The sequence below is a fragment of the Schistocerca cancellata genome, chromosome 1, assembly GCF_023864275.1.
Source record: "Schistocerca cancellata isolate TAMUIC-IGC-003103 chromosome 1, iqSchCanc2.1, whole genome shotgun sequence".
Lineage (NCBI taxonomy): Eukaryota > Metazoa > Arthropoda > Insecta > Orthoptera > Acrididae > Schistocerca > Schistocerca cancellata.
In genome coordinates this window covers 1,085,257,977-1,085,273,524 of record NC_064626.1, presented here as the reverse complement: position 1 = coordinate 1,085,273,524, position 15,548 = coordinate 1,085,257,977, and the positions used below count along the sequence as shown (strand labels likewise).

The 15,548-nt window shown below is 41.4% G+C and overlaps 1 protein-coding gene across 2 annotated transcripts in view; it reads left to right on the top strand.

Moving 5' to 3' along the window:
- Positions 1-12,649, top strand: part of LOC126091140 (phospholipase B1, membrane-associated-like) — a 135,835-nt gene extending 123,186 nt beyond the window's left edge. The window contains exons 6-7 of one of the 2 annotated variants that reach the window (XM_049907038.1): positions 2,499-2,655; positions 12,044-12,649. In XM_049907038.1, the coding sequence (XP_049762995.1) occupies positions 2,499-2,655; positions 12,044-12,180 (294 nt within the window). In that variant the 3' untranslated portion in view covers positions 12,181-12,649. The remainder of the gene's footprint in view (positions 1-2,498; positions 2,656-12,043) is intronic. The other variant, XM_049907039.1, reaches the window with a different exon arrangement.
- The last annotated feature ends 2,899 nt before the right edge of the window (positions 12,650-15,548 follow it).

The window sequence follows — 15,548 nt, the reverse complement described above, 5'->3', positions numbered from 1 at the left end:
ATTTTTTTTAATGGGATGCTACAGTTTGGTACTTATTTTCTGATAGCGACTATCGAGGCGAATCAAATGATATATAACAGTAAGATATTTGAAGGTCAACGAAGGTCAAAAAGGTGGCATTTACAGAAGGTTGGTTGGCTCTGAGCACTATGCAACTTAACAGCTATAGTCATCAGTCCCCTAGAACTTAGAACTACTTAAACCTAACTAACCTAAGGACAGCACACAACACCCAGCCATCACGAGGCAGAGAAAATCCCTGACCCCGCCGGGAATCGAACCCGGGGGTGGGAAGCGAGAACGCTACCGCACGACCACGAGATGCGGGCATTTACAGAACGTGTTGGTATCAATGCAGTGCTGCAATATTTTTGCCATGGATTGAGTGGTATTCCTTATCACATCGGCACTTATCGAAGCACATGCTCTGACAATTCTCTCTCGTATATCGTGCAGTGAGTAAATATTCACCGAATACGGCGTATCCATCTAACGTGCCATTGACATGTAAACACCATTCGACGGTTTCGCAATACAAAACTTATAAGAACAGTAAGAGTACTATCGTCGAATCAAGCGAATATGAATGATGTATTCCTTCGAAGAACAAGTCGATATGCTTCTAATTTACCGAGAAGGCCAACGAAATTCAGTGAGAGCCAGTGACTTATACGCTGAAACACATCGTCAACTTAATCACCCACGTGTAAATATGTGTATGATAAATTGAGAACAACTGGATCTTTAACGCATTGGAAACATATCCGGCAAAGGAAAGTTACTAACGAGGAAACGGAAATTGGTGCTCTTGCCACTGTAGTGCGAGATCCTTGTTTTAGTTCACGTCAAATCGCAAGGGAATGTGGCATGAGCCAGACTAGTGTTGTTCGTGTTCCGCATCGTCATAAATATCATTTTTACCATATCAGTCTCCATCAAGAATTAACAGGTACGCATTGTATGCGTCGCATTGAATTCTGCAGATGGGCACAACTTCAGATTCGGAGGGATGACACATTTATTACTTTGTTTTTATTTACTGACGAGGCTACATTCACGAACCATGGAAATGTTAATTTCCATAACAAGCATTATTGGACAACTGAAAATCCATGTTAGCTGTGGCACGTTGCACACCAAAAACCGTGATCGGTGAATCTATGGTGTGGGATTCTGGAGGAAAGAATTATGGGCCCCTATCTCATCGAAGGAAATCTTAATGGTCGGAAGTACACCACATTTCCGCAAGAAACATTAGGTCTGTTATTGGAAGAAATACCTTCAGCAACAAGGATCAGAATGTGGTATCAACACGATAGGTGCCCTGCACATTTTTCGCTGATGGCTAGAAATGAGATGCAGAGACAATTCCCAAATCGTTGGATTGGACGCGGTGCAGATGTGTCGTGGCCGGCTCGTTCGCCAGACTTGACGCCTCTAGATTTTTTCTTGTGGGGATTCGTAAAAGACATTGTTTACAAAGTCGTTCCAGGTACACCAGAAGATATGCGAGACAGAATTGTCAGAGCATGTCCTTCGATAAGTGCCGATATGATAAGGAATACCACTCAGTCCATGAATAGAAGATTGCAGCACTGCATTGATACCAAAGATCATCATTTCGAACACCTTCTGTAAATGGACGTTCATGCCACCTTTTTGACCTTCGTTGACCTTCAAATATCTTACTGTTACACATCATTGGATTCGTCTCGATAGTCACTATCAGAAAATAGGTACCAAACTGTAGCATCCAACTTAGAAAACAAAGTTGACCTTCATGTCTCTGACGCGACCCCACCTAGCAACGAAAAACCAACATCATATTATGGCCCCCGTTGTGTCATGCAACATTTGTCCCACAAACTTTTCAGCTCCTATCATACTTTCGGAGTTATTCCGGATGGCTACAGTTAGTGGCTCATCCCGTATTGTGCTATCCTCATGTAACTGAAGAAACGACATCAGCGTGTTCTTCGCCACAAAAATGCAAACGAACTTCTCCTTTTCCATGGCAACGCAAGACCTCACACAAGCCTGCGCACCCGAGAGGAGATTACGCAACTTTATTGAGCTGCTCTTCGTCATCCACCCCTACAGCCAAGATCTCGCACTTCCTACCTCTATCTCTTTGGTGCAATGAGGAATGCACTCCGTGGGACTCAGTACGTGGATAATGGGGAGGATATTGATGAAGCAAGATGTTGGATTCGACGTCAACCAGAGTAGTACTATGAGGGCGAACATGCCCTCCCAGTAAGCCAGTCGCATTGAACGGAGATTACAATGAAAAACGGGGGTTCAGAGGCAAAAGAAAAGGGAATCATATGATGTATCGAAATCCTGAACAAAACTAACCTTTCGAAAGAAAAATTTGTGCAATACTTAGTCAGCGTCCGTCCCACGACATAATCGGAAAGAAAACATGTTACATTTCCTTTCCTGGCTGCACTTGCCTGCGCGTACTATTTACCTATTGTGTGTCATCTTTGCTGCAGGCGGCGGACAGCAGATATGATGGGCTCAATGGCTTCGCCGTGGTGAGCCAGCCGTTCGCGAAGAACGCTACATTTCCAACGGTTAGCCTTGGCTACACGGATTTCTCATACTTTTCGCCTGACTGTTTCCACTTCATACAAAAAGCGCATGCCAGAGGTGAGTGAAAAGCATGTGACCTGTTAATTATCAAGATATCTAGAGCATATGTGACGTAACTGTAAACTAGACTTCACCAGAATCGAAGCACATATGACAGTTTGACTATCTTTTTGTAAAACAGGGCTACGTTTTATTCCTTGTCACAGCCCTCCATGTGCTGCTAAAATATACAATATCTTACAGTCGAGCACATACATAATGCGACCGCACAACATTGAAATTAACTTATTAACATTACAGAACGACCAACGCGTAGTTACCAATGGAAACGAAAGACATATACAGGACGATTCCGTAATAATCTTACATTCAGGGATAATGGAGAGGGGTAGATGTATCAGTTTTCGGTAAGGGACCCTGGTCCAGAAACGACCGGGTTGAAACATAGAAGCGAAAATAGCTCTGATACGTCCGACAGTGGAATACATGTACCTAGCAGTACTGGTTCTACGATTGTAGGGTAGGCAACTTTCAGCAGCGGAGCAAAACAAGAAAAAACTGCCAAGCAAACATGGGCGCTAAAATGCATACCTCAAGATCGATGAGTCCGCAGCTCGTGGTCTAGTGGCTTGCGTTGCTGCCCCTGGGTCACGGGGTCCTGGGTTCGATTCCCGGCCGGTTCTGGGATTTTCTCTGCCTGGGGCCTGGGTGTTTGTGTTGTCCTCATCATCTCATCGTCATTCCGGTAGTGGCGAGACTGGAAATGAAAGGATTGGCACTTGTAGGGGCACTAATGACCACGACGTTGAGCGCCACACAAACCATCATCATCATCAAGCTAAGAGAGATGAGCGCATGTTCCATCTTCAGTACTATGGAACACATCTGTTCTGCTGCAGGCTCTTTGGTTTCGATATTTTTCTTTTGAATAGGAACCTATGTCCGGAAACGTATCATTTCCGTACTACAGCCGTTTGAAAGCACGTTGCTGCTATGTAGATGTGCAACAGGGTAGTCATGGTGGGAGGGGATTCTTACGTCGGATAGGCTGATGTAATTTGACGTCTATCCTATCTCTCTGATCTGAGTCGAACCTCATTCACGCGTTTATGAGTATTAGAGCGACAAGGTTGAGTACACATTTGCAGAATACAGCAACATGACTCTTCTGTATGAGGAAGCTCACAGTAATCAAGATCGTTACCCACAATGTCCGACTCCATCGCATACGCTTTGTGCCAAAATTACGCAACGGCTTTGAGAAAGGGATGCGTCCACCGTCAGCAGGCGTAACTGTGGTGCCCCAAGGAGACGCGGCACGCCAGAACTGGAAGAGGCCGTACTGCATCACGTTTCCTTTTTGTTTCTTTGGTTATTAATGAGTGGAATTGCACAATAGGTGATGTTCTGGGTCACGCCTAATAAATAACTTGTAAAATTCGTGCGTTACCAATAAGTTTTCAAATGGATGTAGCACGGTATTCAATTCAAAATATTTTCTACTCAGTTCCCTCTACAAGTCCTAGAAATTTGTAGCTGGAATTTCCGAACACCATGTATAGGCTCTGAAATTCATACCTAAAGAGCTATAGGTACTTGTTCAGTAGAAGAGGCATGTTTCACATTACGGAAGATGAAACTAGTGCTGATAGCTCTTAAAGTATGAATTATAGAGCCTATGTCTACGTGACATTTTTTTCTTGTGTTGATCCATCCTACCGCTTCTGCAAGTTGCCTACCCTACAGTACCAGCACACGTGTTCTACTATCAGAGGTATCGGAAGGATATTTGATTATAACTATCGACTCAGTCGTTTCCGGACTGTGGTCACTCACCTAAAATTTATACATTTACCATTCTGCATCATCCGTGAAAGTTGGTAACACCATCACGGAATCGCTGTGTATATTTAGAAAAGGAGAATGAAGTAGCTTAATTTGTTAGTTTATAGGATGGAAGGTAGGAGAACGAAGTCATTACAGCCAGAGCAGAAACTCTGAATGGGGGAAGGAAAAGGGCAGCGTCATCCCGGCATTCGCCTTAGGTAATTTTGGAAAATTAGGGAAAACTTAAATGTGTGTGGCAGTGCGGGAATTTGAATTTTCGTCCTGATCCCCCCCCTCCTCCCCCCAATCAGAAAAAATGAGTCCACTTTCTCATCACTGCTGCAACTCGCTCGGTGTGTTTCTATGGAGATGTGGCTGACTGAAGCTTTGAGACGGACCGTGAGAGATGATCGAGTCACAGATCGTTGTTTCGAAAGGCAAAGGACCGTTAAACGATAACGATCTGTTGAGCGCAATAACTTTTCTAGAGATAACCTGTAAGCTACGGCTAAGATATTCTTTGTCAAAATGTTTGTCTCAGGGGCGAAAGTCTAATTAAAATAGCATGAGAACTTATAGCCCCCCAGAGCTCTCTTCTGGGTCCGCTGCATGACTCATGACTCAGAAATTTTTATCCTTGCAGATGAACCCCCTCCCCTTCTCCCGCCATCCCCTAACAAAACGGACGGACAGAAACGTTATGTTGCCTAGAATTACTCTTAAATTGCGATGATAATGCATGATAACAATATTTCCTAAAATGTTGTTGGGCCTTTGCTATCCATGACATAATCCTTTGTTGTCTGTAGTAGACTGTGTAATGCATCTTTCTATTTTCTTTGCAGTATTTTATAGACAGTTATTTTGTTATCATATACCTTCATATAACATACAAATATTGAACGAAAGAGAATAAACTAACAAAATAATTCTAAAAAACAGAAATTGTCATTAACATACAGATGTATTACAACAAATTGCCTTGTCATGTTGGTAACAGCGGTTCCCGCACGATCACCGAATTTTAGCAACATTGGAGCCGGCTACTACTTGGATGGGTGACCCTCCAGGGAAAACCGGTTGCCGTTGGTTTTAAAGACATACAATTCACCGAAGTGGCGTCCAATTGAAAGACATGCACCACGCCGTGGTGTCACCCGACATTTATTTAATGTGCATTATCATTTTTACGCATGGCAGTGAGACATGGACTGTAGGTGCGGAAACTATCCAAAAGCTACGGGTTGCTCGGTCAGTAACGGAGAGATGCATCTTGAGGCATACGGGGAAAGATGTAATTATGACTGCAATGAAAATTAAATGGTGCAGGTCGAGACGTGCAACGTGACGAATGGACGGTATATGGATCAATAATGAATGACCTTCACTACATTCAAAGAGAAAGAAAAGAAAATGATCCGGCTACACAATGGAAGGTGGGTGAATGCCAGTAGGAAAAGTTCAGAACCAGCTGAAACCAGTAAAGCATGGAAAAGTCGAGAGCAGTCTCGTATTGAGCAATGGATGTTACACAACTGATGATGAGGATTATTCTACATAGCCTATATACATTCTAAGACAAACAAAACAACCCACCACGAAGAAATTACCTGAATGGGACGGAAGTAGGTAGATGTGATGCACATGTACAGACAAACAAATAATTATAATTCCAGAAAAAATGGGCTATTTCTTTAATAGAAAGAGCTTCACAAAATGAGCAAGCCAATAACGCTTTGGTCCGCATTTGGCCCTTATGCAAGCAGTTATTCGGCTTGTCATTGATTGCAGTTCTTGAGGGCTATGAGGGTTGTTGCGAAATTTCCGAGGGCTCCCCGCACAAAGTAATCCCACAGTGACGGATCAGGTGACATGGAGGCAGTTATGGTCACGACCAGACAGACCTTTGCTAACAACTCTGCCAGGCGTGAATATTGTGTAAATGTGCTCCAAGATTCGGCCGGCTATATGGGCAGTTTCTCCATCCTGTTGGAAATAACTGTAGGTTTTCCCTCCTACGTTAACTCTGCCACAAATTCACGTCCAATCGTATCCATTCGTTCGAGCCACTTTCATTTGCCCCACCCTGTAGATATATGCAGGGTGTTCCACAACTCATGGTATACACTACTAAGGTCGTAGAGAGGACTAAATAGATCATGTTTTACATAGGAACCCATATCCGCCAACGTCATCCGGCGATGCTACAGAGCATCGAAATCGGAGGCACCGGCGCCTGTGAATGTATGTATATACAGGGTGATTACGTGATGATGTCACAAACTTTCTAGGATTATGGAGAAGGGTAAATGTATAAATTCGAGGTAAGGATCCCTGAGCGAGAAACGAACGAGTCGGAAGTTATAACTGAAAACCGTTCTGATACCTGTATCTGTGGAATACATGTACTCGTAGTGTTGTTGCTGCGAATGTATGGTAGGCAACTTCCAGAGGTGGTCGCATGGATCAAAATAAGGAAAAAAGTCCAATAAATATGGGTTCTGAAATGCATACGTGAAGAGCTATAAGCACGCGTTCATCTTCGCTACTGCCAAACACGTCTTCGCTATTGAACAAGTGCTCATCGCTCTTAAGGTATGAATTTTAGAGCCAATGTTTTCAAACCTGGTTGGGAGGTACTCAGAGCGCGCTCAGGATAAGGTTACGATTGTGAATGGGACCGTAAACAGTTACTGTGAGTTGCACAATCAAGCACACAACTTTATTTTTCTAAGAACCACTTATTTACACATTGCTTTAAAAGATCACAATTAGACAATACGGCTGAAGGCCTAGTTAAAGAAAACTTGAGATTCTTTCTGGGCTGAAGGCCCAAAACCACACCAAAAACAAGAACGGCTCAAGGCCTGGCTTAGAAATCAAAAAGCAATTAAAAATAGAAGGTAAATTTAAAAAAAAAACATGCAATTGAAAACAATTAGCGACTGAAGGCCTACACTGCACATCTGAAGGACAACTATAATTAAAACACAATAAACAATTTTTTTAACTAAGAAATTTCTTACTAAACTCACAACAGAACGGCCGATAGCCTAATTATAGAAATATTAACTAATTGCACGGCTGAAGGTCACAAACAAATCTGAAACAACGACTGAAGGCCTGAACAACAAGTCAGAGAACAATTTAAAATAAGCCCCTTCCTTCTTATAAAAAATTTTCCTTTAAAGAATACACACGACTGAAGGTCTTATAAAATGGGGTTCACGTAAGTCCTCGGCTGAAGGCCACACATAACATATTGAACAACTAACGGCTTACGACCTGGATTACAAACAATTTCAGATAGAACAAATTTTAAGGAAAAAATATTTTTTAAATAAAATCAATCTTCAAAATTTTAATTTAACATGGCTGAAAACTTTACGTAAAATTTAAAAAGAACTGAATTAATACACAGCTGAAGGCCTCGCACAATACTTCAAACTAAAATGAAAATCACAATCTAAAACAAACAGAACAAGTGGTGCTCAGAACAGTTCCAAGGGTCGGCCTGAGAAGGTAGCTCAAACGTAAGGTGAGGCGAGACAGGCAGCTAAGAGTAGAAGTTAAATAATCCCAAACAAGAGACAGCCCAAGGACCGACCAACAATTTAACCAATTCCCTTCAGTCCGACCAACGATGGAAAATATCGGCCGAGGATGAGGATAAGAACAACACTACAACTACGTCTTCAGAAATTGGCGTCTAAAAACAGCCAAGGGAACAATAACCACTCTAAGCAAAATATGAAAAAAGCACCTTAAAAGGCTGTCGAACTACACGCCATGCCGCACAGCATCAACACGACGAGGAAAGGCACAATGCTGGAAAACTACGCTAAGGACCAGGGGAGTTAACTTGGGCGTTAACGGCCACAGGGCAGAAAATACCGCTGGTGCAGTTCACTGGCAAGTAACAGTCAATTTAATAATTAATCACAATATAGGAAGACCGCTGCAAGATTTCGCAGACTCCAACACATCATACGTTGCTGTTATCCAGAATGGCCCAAGGAGCAACAACCCGCAAATGAACGAAGAGATGTCACAATAGTTGAGGTTTCATAACAGATTAACTGATCACTCAACATCAGCGTCCAGATTCGGTGGGATGCGAACTTTGTCGCACTCGCAGCGAACCCCTCAGGATCCTACAGCGGGTGCACGCCGCCAGCGGTCCCAGCCTGCCCTCTCGCCGCAGAGACTTTCTCGCTGCTCCGTCTCAACTGACTGACCACCACACACACCACCACCACCCGGAAATACTAGCGGTCACACCAAAGATAGTACTAGTATCGATAAGCGCTGCTGCTGCCACTCAAGGAGGCAAGCTAGCAACTTCGTAACGTCAGCAAGTAAGGAAGAAACAAGATTCGATGTGACAAAAAGCCAAAGAACAAACGGCATTAACGCGAGCCGCACACGGCTCATGTTTACTAGACATTTTTCTTATTTTGGTCCATACTACTACCTCTGAAAGTTTCCAAATCTGTAATCTTAGCAACAACAGAACCTGTACATGTACCACCCTGACAGAGGTATCAGAACGGTTCTTGATAACATTCTTCTCGGGTATGCAGCCGGATCATAACGTCTTCATGACACAATATTTCCGCGGTCCAAATGGCCGCCATCTTCAGGTGAGAGTGCTGGTGCCCGGGGTCAAAGGTCAAGCGCTCAGAGAGCTGACGTAACACGCTGTTCTCGCTCTATGGCCGACAGATTCTAGATGTACCCTTGTCCGGTTCCCAGCTACGCTACAAATCACTTTATTTATGAAAATATAAAGTACAATCACCAACAAATTTTACATATTCACAGGTACCTTTCCCTTTGATCCAAATAAATACAGTTTCATTAGATGATAACTTACGTCTACTACGTGTATATAAAGTAAAAGGTGATGGTGACATATAAGTGGATTTGCCGAAGTCTTTATTAGCATTTTCGGTAACATGATAGGTTCTATATGCGATGACATCACGGTCGACAAAGCTTTCGAGGCCGGATACATTTGGCACACCAGAACCACCTCGTACAATAGCCACGGTTAACCATCCGTTGCCATGTGTGAAGGAATCATTGATGTCAATGCTGAAGTTTAATCTGCATCCACAGAAGACTGCTGGTCCATCGAGTAGAGAATGTGCAGCGACAGATTTTATAGTATTCTTTTTCTTGTCTGCAGCAGATGTTGTCATTTCATCATATATAAAACTATTGAAGACGTTGAAATGACAACATCTGCTGCAGACAAGAAAAAGAATACTATAAAATCTGTCGCTGCACATTCTCTACTCGATGGACCAGCAGTCTTCTGTGGATGCAGATTAAACTTCAGCATTGACATCAATGATTCCTTCACACATGGCAACGGATGGTTAACCGTGGCTATTGTACGAGGTGGTTCTGGTGTGCCAAATGTATCCGGCCTCGAAAGCTTTGTCGACCGTGATGCACCAACACTCTCACCTGAAGATGGCGGCCAGTTGGACCGCGGAAATATTGTGTCATGAAGACGTTATGATCCGGCTGCATACCCGAGAAGAATATTATCAATTATTACGCCGGGAAAGCCTTCGTAGCCACAGAACGGTTCTTGCTTATAACTTTCGATTAGTTCGTTTATGGTACAGGGACCCTCCCCTCAAATTGATACATTTATCCTTCTCCAACATCTTAGAAAGTGTGTGATATCAACACGGAACCACCCTGTATATACATACATTTACAGGCGCCTTCGTCTGAAGCTTTGACGCTTTGTAGGGTCGTTGGATGTTTCCAGACGAGGGTTCCTATGTAAAACGTGATCTATTCAGTCCTCTCTACAACGTTAGAAGTACATAACGTGAATTGTGAAACACCCTGCATGTCTATATTTAGGGCAGGGCAAATAAAAGTGGCTCGGACGACCGGATAAGCTTGGACGTGAATTTGTGGCAGCATTAACAGAGGAGGAAAAGGCCTGTATATACATACTATATATATATATATATATATAGTATGTATGTATATGTATATATATATGTATATATATAGATCCTTTATATACAAGCTTCAGTTTTGTTTTCACTGACAGTTCTGTCAGAACAATGAACAGAGTTCTATTACTGAGTCATGACCTGCTACTACAGCTATTTGTATGCGAGTATTGACCTCATTGATTAGTTTCTGTGGTATATAGTTTACTAACTTTTATTTCTGAGTTAAAGTCTGTTGGCTTGTGGGCCATATCCATATACTGCCCTGCAAATCTGCTGTGACAGCTGTCACTTTTTAGTGCCCTTAAGTACTCCATGTATCCAGTTCTGAAATTCCTATGTTGTATGTATTTAAATGATCTACTGGCAAACAAGTTGACGACGAAGGAAATCAAATAACAGTAAATAACTCCAGGCCATCTTATTAGAGTCAGCATTAAGAAAAGGGATCATATACAATAAAATATTGAATTTTATCGTTCAGGAATACTATTCCTAGAATTTCCTAGTAATATGTAACTATTCAAGTGTAAATTTCCTGGTAATTGACAGAAAAAAATAAATAAAAATCTCAGTAATTTGGTGGCTATAAGTGATCTATTCATTATTTACTTTTGAAGTATTATGTTTTCATTTATTGAATTCTCGATCTGTGTTTGGCAGAACTAACAATAATAAAACCATCATAATAATAAGAACATAATAATAAACGTTCAATAAAACCAAGTGATGTGTTCAGTATTTGCTTTTGAAGAATTTTGATTTCATTTATTGAATTCTCGGTCTATGTTTGGCAAAGCATGAGAACATTAATAAAGACAACACAGTAATAAGAACATAATAATAAACGAACGAGGAAATTTTCATTACTGTATGTTTTTGTTATGTTTCATTTCCGTCATTTATTTTTCTCTACCTCATTTTTTCCTACATTCTTTACTGTTAGCGAAGAACTTTTTTAATGAATCACATTTTGGTGTTACTGTGGCTTAATTTAAACTTGTATAATACGACTTTGTTATGTGATTCAATTCTGTAATCGTTATTGTTTTATTATCTTGAGTACAGTCTTCTTTTAGTTGTGCATTATATTCTGATAATGCTTGTAACCACTAATGATCTGGCAGCAATCTATAGACAGAAGTTAATACCTTAAGACAACAATTTTCGAACTAGCTTATGGATTTGTTTCAGATGACGATATACTTTTCTATTTCCACCCCACTGTATTGTGTATGTAATTAGCAAATACTTCTAGAATTAATCAAATTACATTTTCATTTATTACCGCCGCCATTTCCCATTATTATTTATACGTAGCAGGGGGGAAGTGCGAAACGGTGTATCGCACAAGGGACAGACTTGCCTCTTTCGCTAGTTTGGTTGCGTCTAGTTTTTCTCTAGCTGTAGCACATTTTCCCAATTTACATTACAGCTATGAGCAGTTGTTCCTATGGTAACAGCAGGTTTCATTATTCACGATATCACACTGTTTACCACTTCCAGAAATTTGTAACCGTGTGAGAGCGATCATCCTACGGTGAGAAATAAAACATAGTTCAGTGATGCTTTTCAGCGACTGCAATTGTATCCATTTTATGAAGACCTACTAAATTGTGATTTTCTGCCCACAGCTGCGAACGCCCTTTGGAACAACATGCTGGAGCCGGTGGGCTACAAAGCTGTTGATTGGGAGGAGCCCTTCACGAGATTCCTGTGCCCATCCGAAGAGCGGCCGTACATTTACACCGGCGGCAACAGCGATCTGTGACCACACGTCGCTTAGTCGGTGCTTGCTAATTCAAGTCATCAAAACCGGAATGAAAGAATGGTGCCATACTTCTTTAGCCTCATACGCCAATGTGTTTCATATGTGGTTCAAACAATTATCGGCTTAGGGCACAAGAAATTAATTTGGCACAAACTCTCATCATGTTTTAGAGGAGCAATGTGGCATTACTCAGCCCGTTGAGAACCCTAGTTGCAATATGATTTCATTTCACTTGGATGTGCTCATATGTAGCAGCGTCAATGGAGCACGTATTTAAGACTGATACCAGTTATATAGTGATGAAGAGTTTATTTCATTCTGTAGAAATCCGTATATTAGAGCATAATAACGATTATAATACAGCAATATGCGTGTCAATTCTATTCATGCTGTGTTTTATTTATTTATCGTAGTCTACTTTCTTGATGACAACAGTGGACTGTTATATATAAAATTACGTTCATGAGAACTTCATAATATAATTTTTTCAATTTTTTTTACTTTATAAATGTTGCACTAATTTTCCTATTGCACCTTATCCATTCACGATCGGGTGTTCCTTTACAGCGTCATAGAAAGAGCCACAGGTTTTAGTTATTTTACAATTAACCTTATACCTGCTGGTATCAGTGCTGTTGCAACAGCACATACTACCACTTCTACAAGTATGGAAAGCCCCTATTACTACCATTTTGATTTTTCAACAGCAACTGCTACCATTGAATATTATGTTACTAATTCTAACACTAACATTATGATGATTTTACGGTCAATAACCCTTGGACAACAGTTAAACGATGCACCATCTTGCGTGTTCCTTCCAAACAGCATGGCGGCCGAAGTTAGCGCATCACTTATGTTTCACAGATTCTTCTGGTAACTATTCATGCTCGCTTCCTAGAGTCATCTACAGGCCTTGCTTGTCTCTGCTGTGATGTTTGTTGGCTGTGGATAGACCTCGCGTTTTATGAGACAGCTTCATCTACAAGATTTAGGGTATCAAACTCCTCTTTTACTCTAATAATGTCATAACCACTTTTACCTCTTACAGCCTAGCAGTCCTTCCTGTATTTACAAATAGGGAACGTTAATTCGCATAGGAATGATCTAGTGTGCTGATTTCGCCACAGTTGTAGCTGATGGTTGCTCTCTTACAAGTTCTCTTCAGATTTATAGAAATGGCCCATGACCAGAAAGGTAATGGACCAGTCCCCTACTCAGCTAAAATGTGTTATCTGAAGCCATTCAGGAAAACTGAAACTTTCTCCTTCCTGTGTATGATAAATCATGTCTCTGCTTCCATGCTGCAAAAATTAAATTCCTTATTGCTAACGGATTTATTGCTGGTTCCACAAAAATTTCGTGTATTTTTTAATATTTTTCTTCTTCAGCCATATGTGGCAGTCTTTTTATTTTTTTATTTTTGTTTGTTTGTAGGACTATTGTCCACTGTTCCTTTGATAAAGTTCTAATGTCAGCAAAGGCTGAACTGAAAGCTCCACAACATTATAGCAGAATTCTTCGCTGTACTTTCCTCATTGGAGCAGCATGTCTGACCAGCCGCAACCTTTGCAGTCAAACACTGGGAGCATAGCTCACAATTTCAGTTAATACAGACTCGTGATACAATTTCATTACATTCTGGGACAAACGAAACCTCGTTTGTCCCACATTAATAATTTTATTCATTATGCAACTCCCTTTCTAGACTACATATTCTAACGGGACACTGAATCTCCAGTGCTTGTCTGTCTACACACCTAAACAACAACTGAAGGTATCCATTTGAATTATTGTTGTGACTTGGCAAGACAACCAAGCCACTATGATTGGTAGCCGAAAGGCACGCGTTATGCTCACGCAGGCTGGCGTGAGGTCTGGAACAGTTATAGGAGTTGAGTCTAGTAAACAAGGTACGTAGCTTCTGGAATACTTAACTTTAATCCATAATTGAACATCGGTCTGACGGTACATGCATCACAAGATAAATAGCAAATGATAATGGCGCCCTGCTAGGTCGTAGCAAATGACGTTGCTGAAGGCTATGCTAACTATCGTCTCGGCAAATGAGAGCGTAATTTTTCAGTGAACCATCGCTAGCAAAGTCGGCTGTACAACTGGGGCGAGTGCTAGGAAGTGTCTCTAGACCTGCCGTGTGGCGGCGCTCGGTCTGCAATCACTGACAGTCGCGACACGCGGGTCCGTCGTATACTAGCGGACCGCGGCCGATTTAAAGGCTACCACCTAGCAAGTGTGGTGTCTGGCGGTGACACCACAATTATTGCCTATTTATTTTAATAAATGGATCTCTACTAGGCCTTACTGTAAGTAACATATAAATCGATTTTAGATTTTTGTTGTGCCAACTTCAGCCATACCCCATACATGATACGAAGGAACTGACTCGTTCCAGTTCTACACAGATTTACTCCTGCTATCACCTGTTTCCTTTCTCTGTCCTCACACACCTTTGTTCTTTCTCATTTGCTCTCCATCTATTTCTTCTCAATACACAATATCCAAGGTTCTCATTTCCTTATCCCTTTGCTTTACAAAGGACACCACCTCCCTTTTTCTTTATGTAAAGCTGTACATAACCCATAACAAAATTCACATCACAACAACACATAAAAAAACCCTACGATCCTGTTATCGCTTTGCTGAGGAATAATTAAAACTTATTTTCAGTTAACTAGTTACTCAATTTTGTAGGTAGTGTGACTTCTTGCCTAACTGCTTTTCACATGTAATTCATTCTGCTGTCCCCTACTAATAGCCACACAATAGGATTAATATCGGCTAGTGTTAGCGCTGGCTCCGATACACAACAGATTTTTAATTATTGCTTTATATCATCTACTTCTAAATCTACGTGGATTCTCTGCAAATCACATTTTAGTGCCTGGCAGAGGGTTTCTCGAACCAGTTTCACAATTCTCTATTATTCCAATCTCGCACAGCGCACGGAAAGAACGAACACCTATATATTTCCGTATGAGCTCTGATTTCCCATATTTTATCATGGTGATCGTTTCTCCCTATGTAGGTCGGCGTCAACAAAATGTTTTCGCATACGGAGGAGAAAGTTGGTGACTGGAACTTCATGAGGAGATTTCTCCGCAAAGAAAAACGCCTTTGTTTTAATGGTGTCCACGCCAAGTCCTGTATAATTTCAGTGACACTCTCTCCCCTGTTTCGCGATAAAACAAAACGTGCTGCCCTTCTTTGAACTTTTTCGATGTACTCTGTCAATGCTATCTGGTAAGGATTCCACACCGCGCAGAAATATTCTAAAAGAGGGCGGACAAGCGTAGTGTAGGCACTCAGTAGTTCTGTTACATTTTCTAAGTGTCCTGCCAAGGAAACGC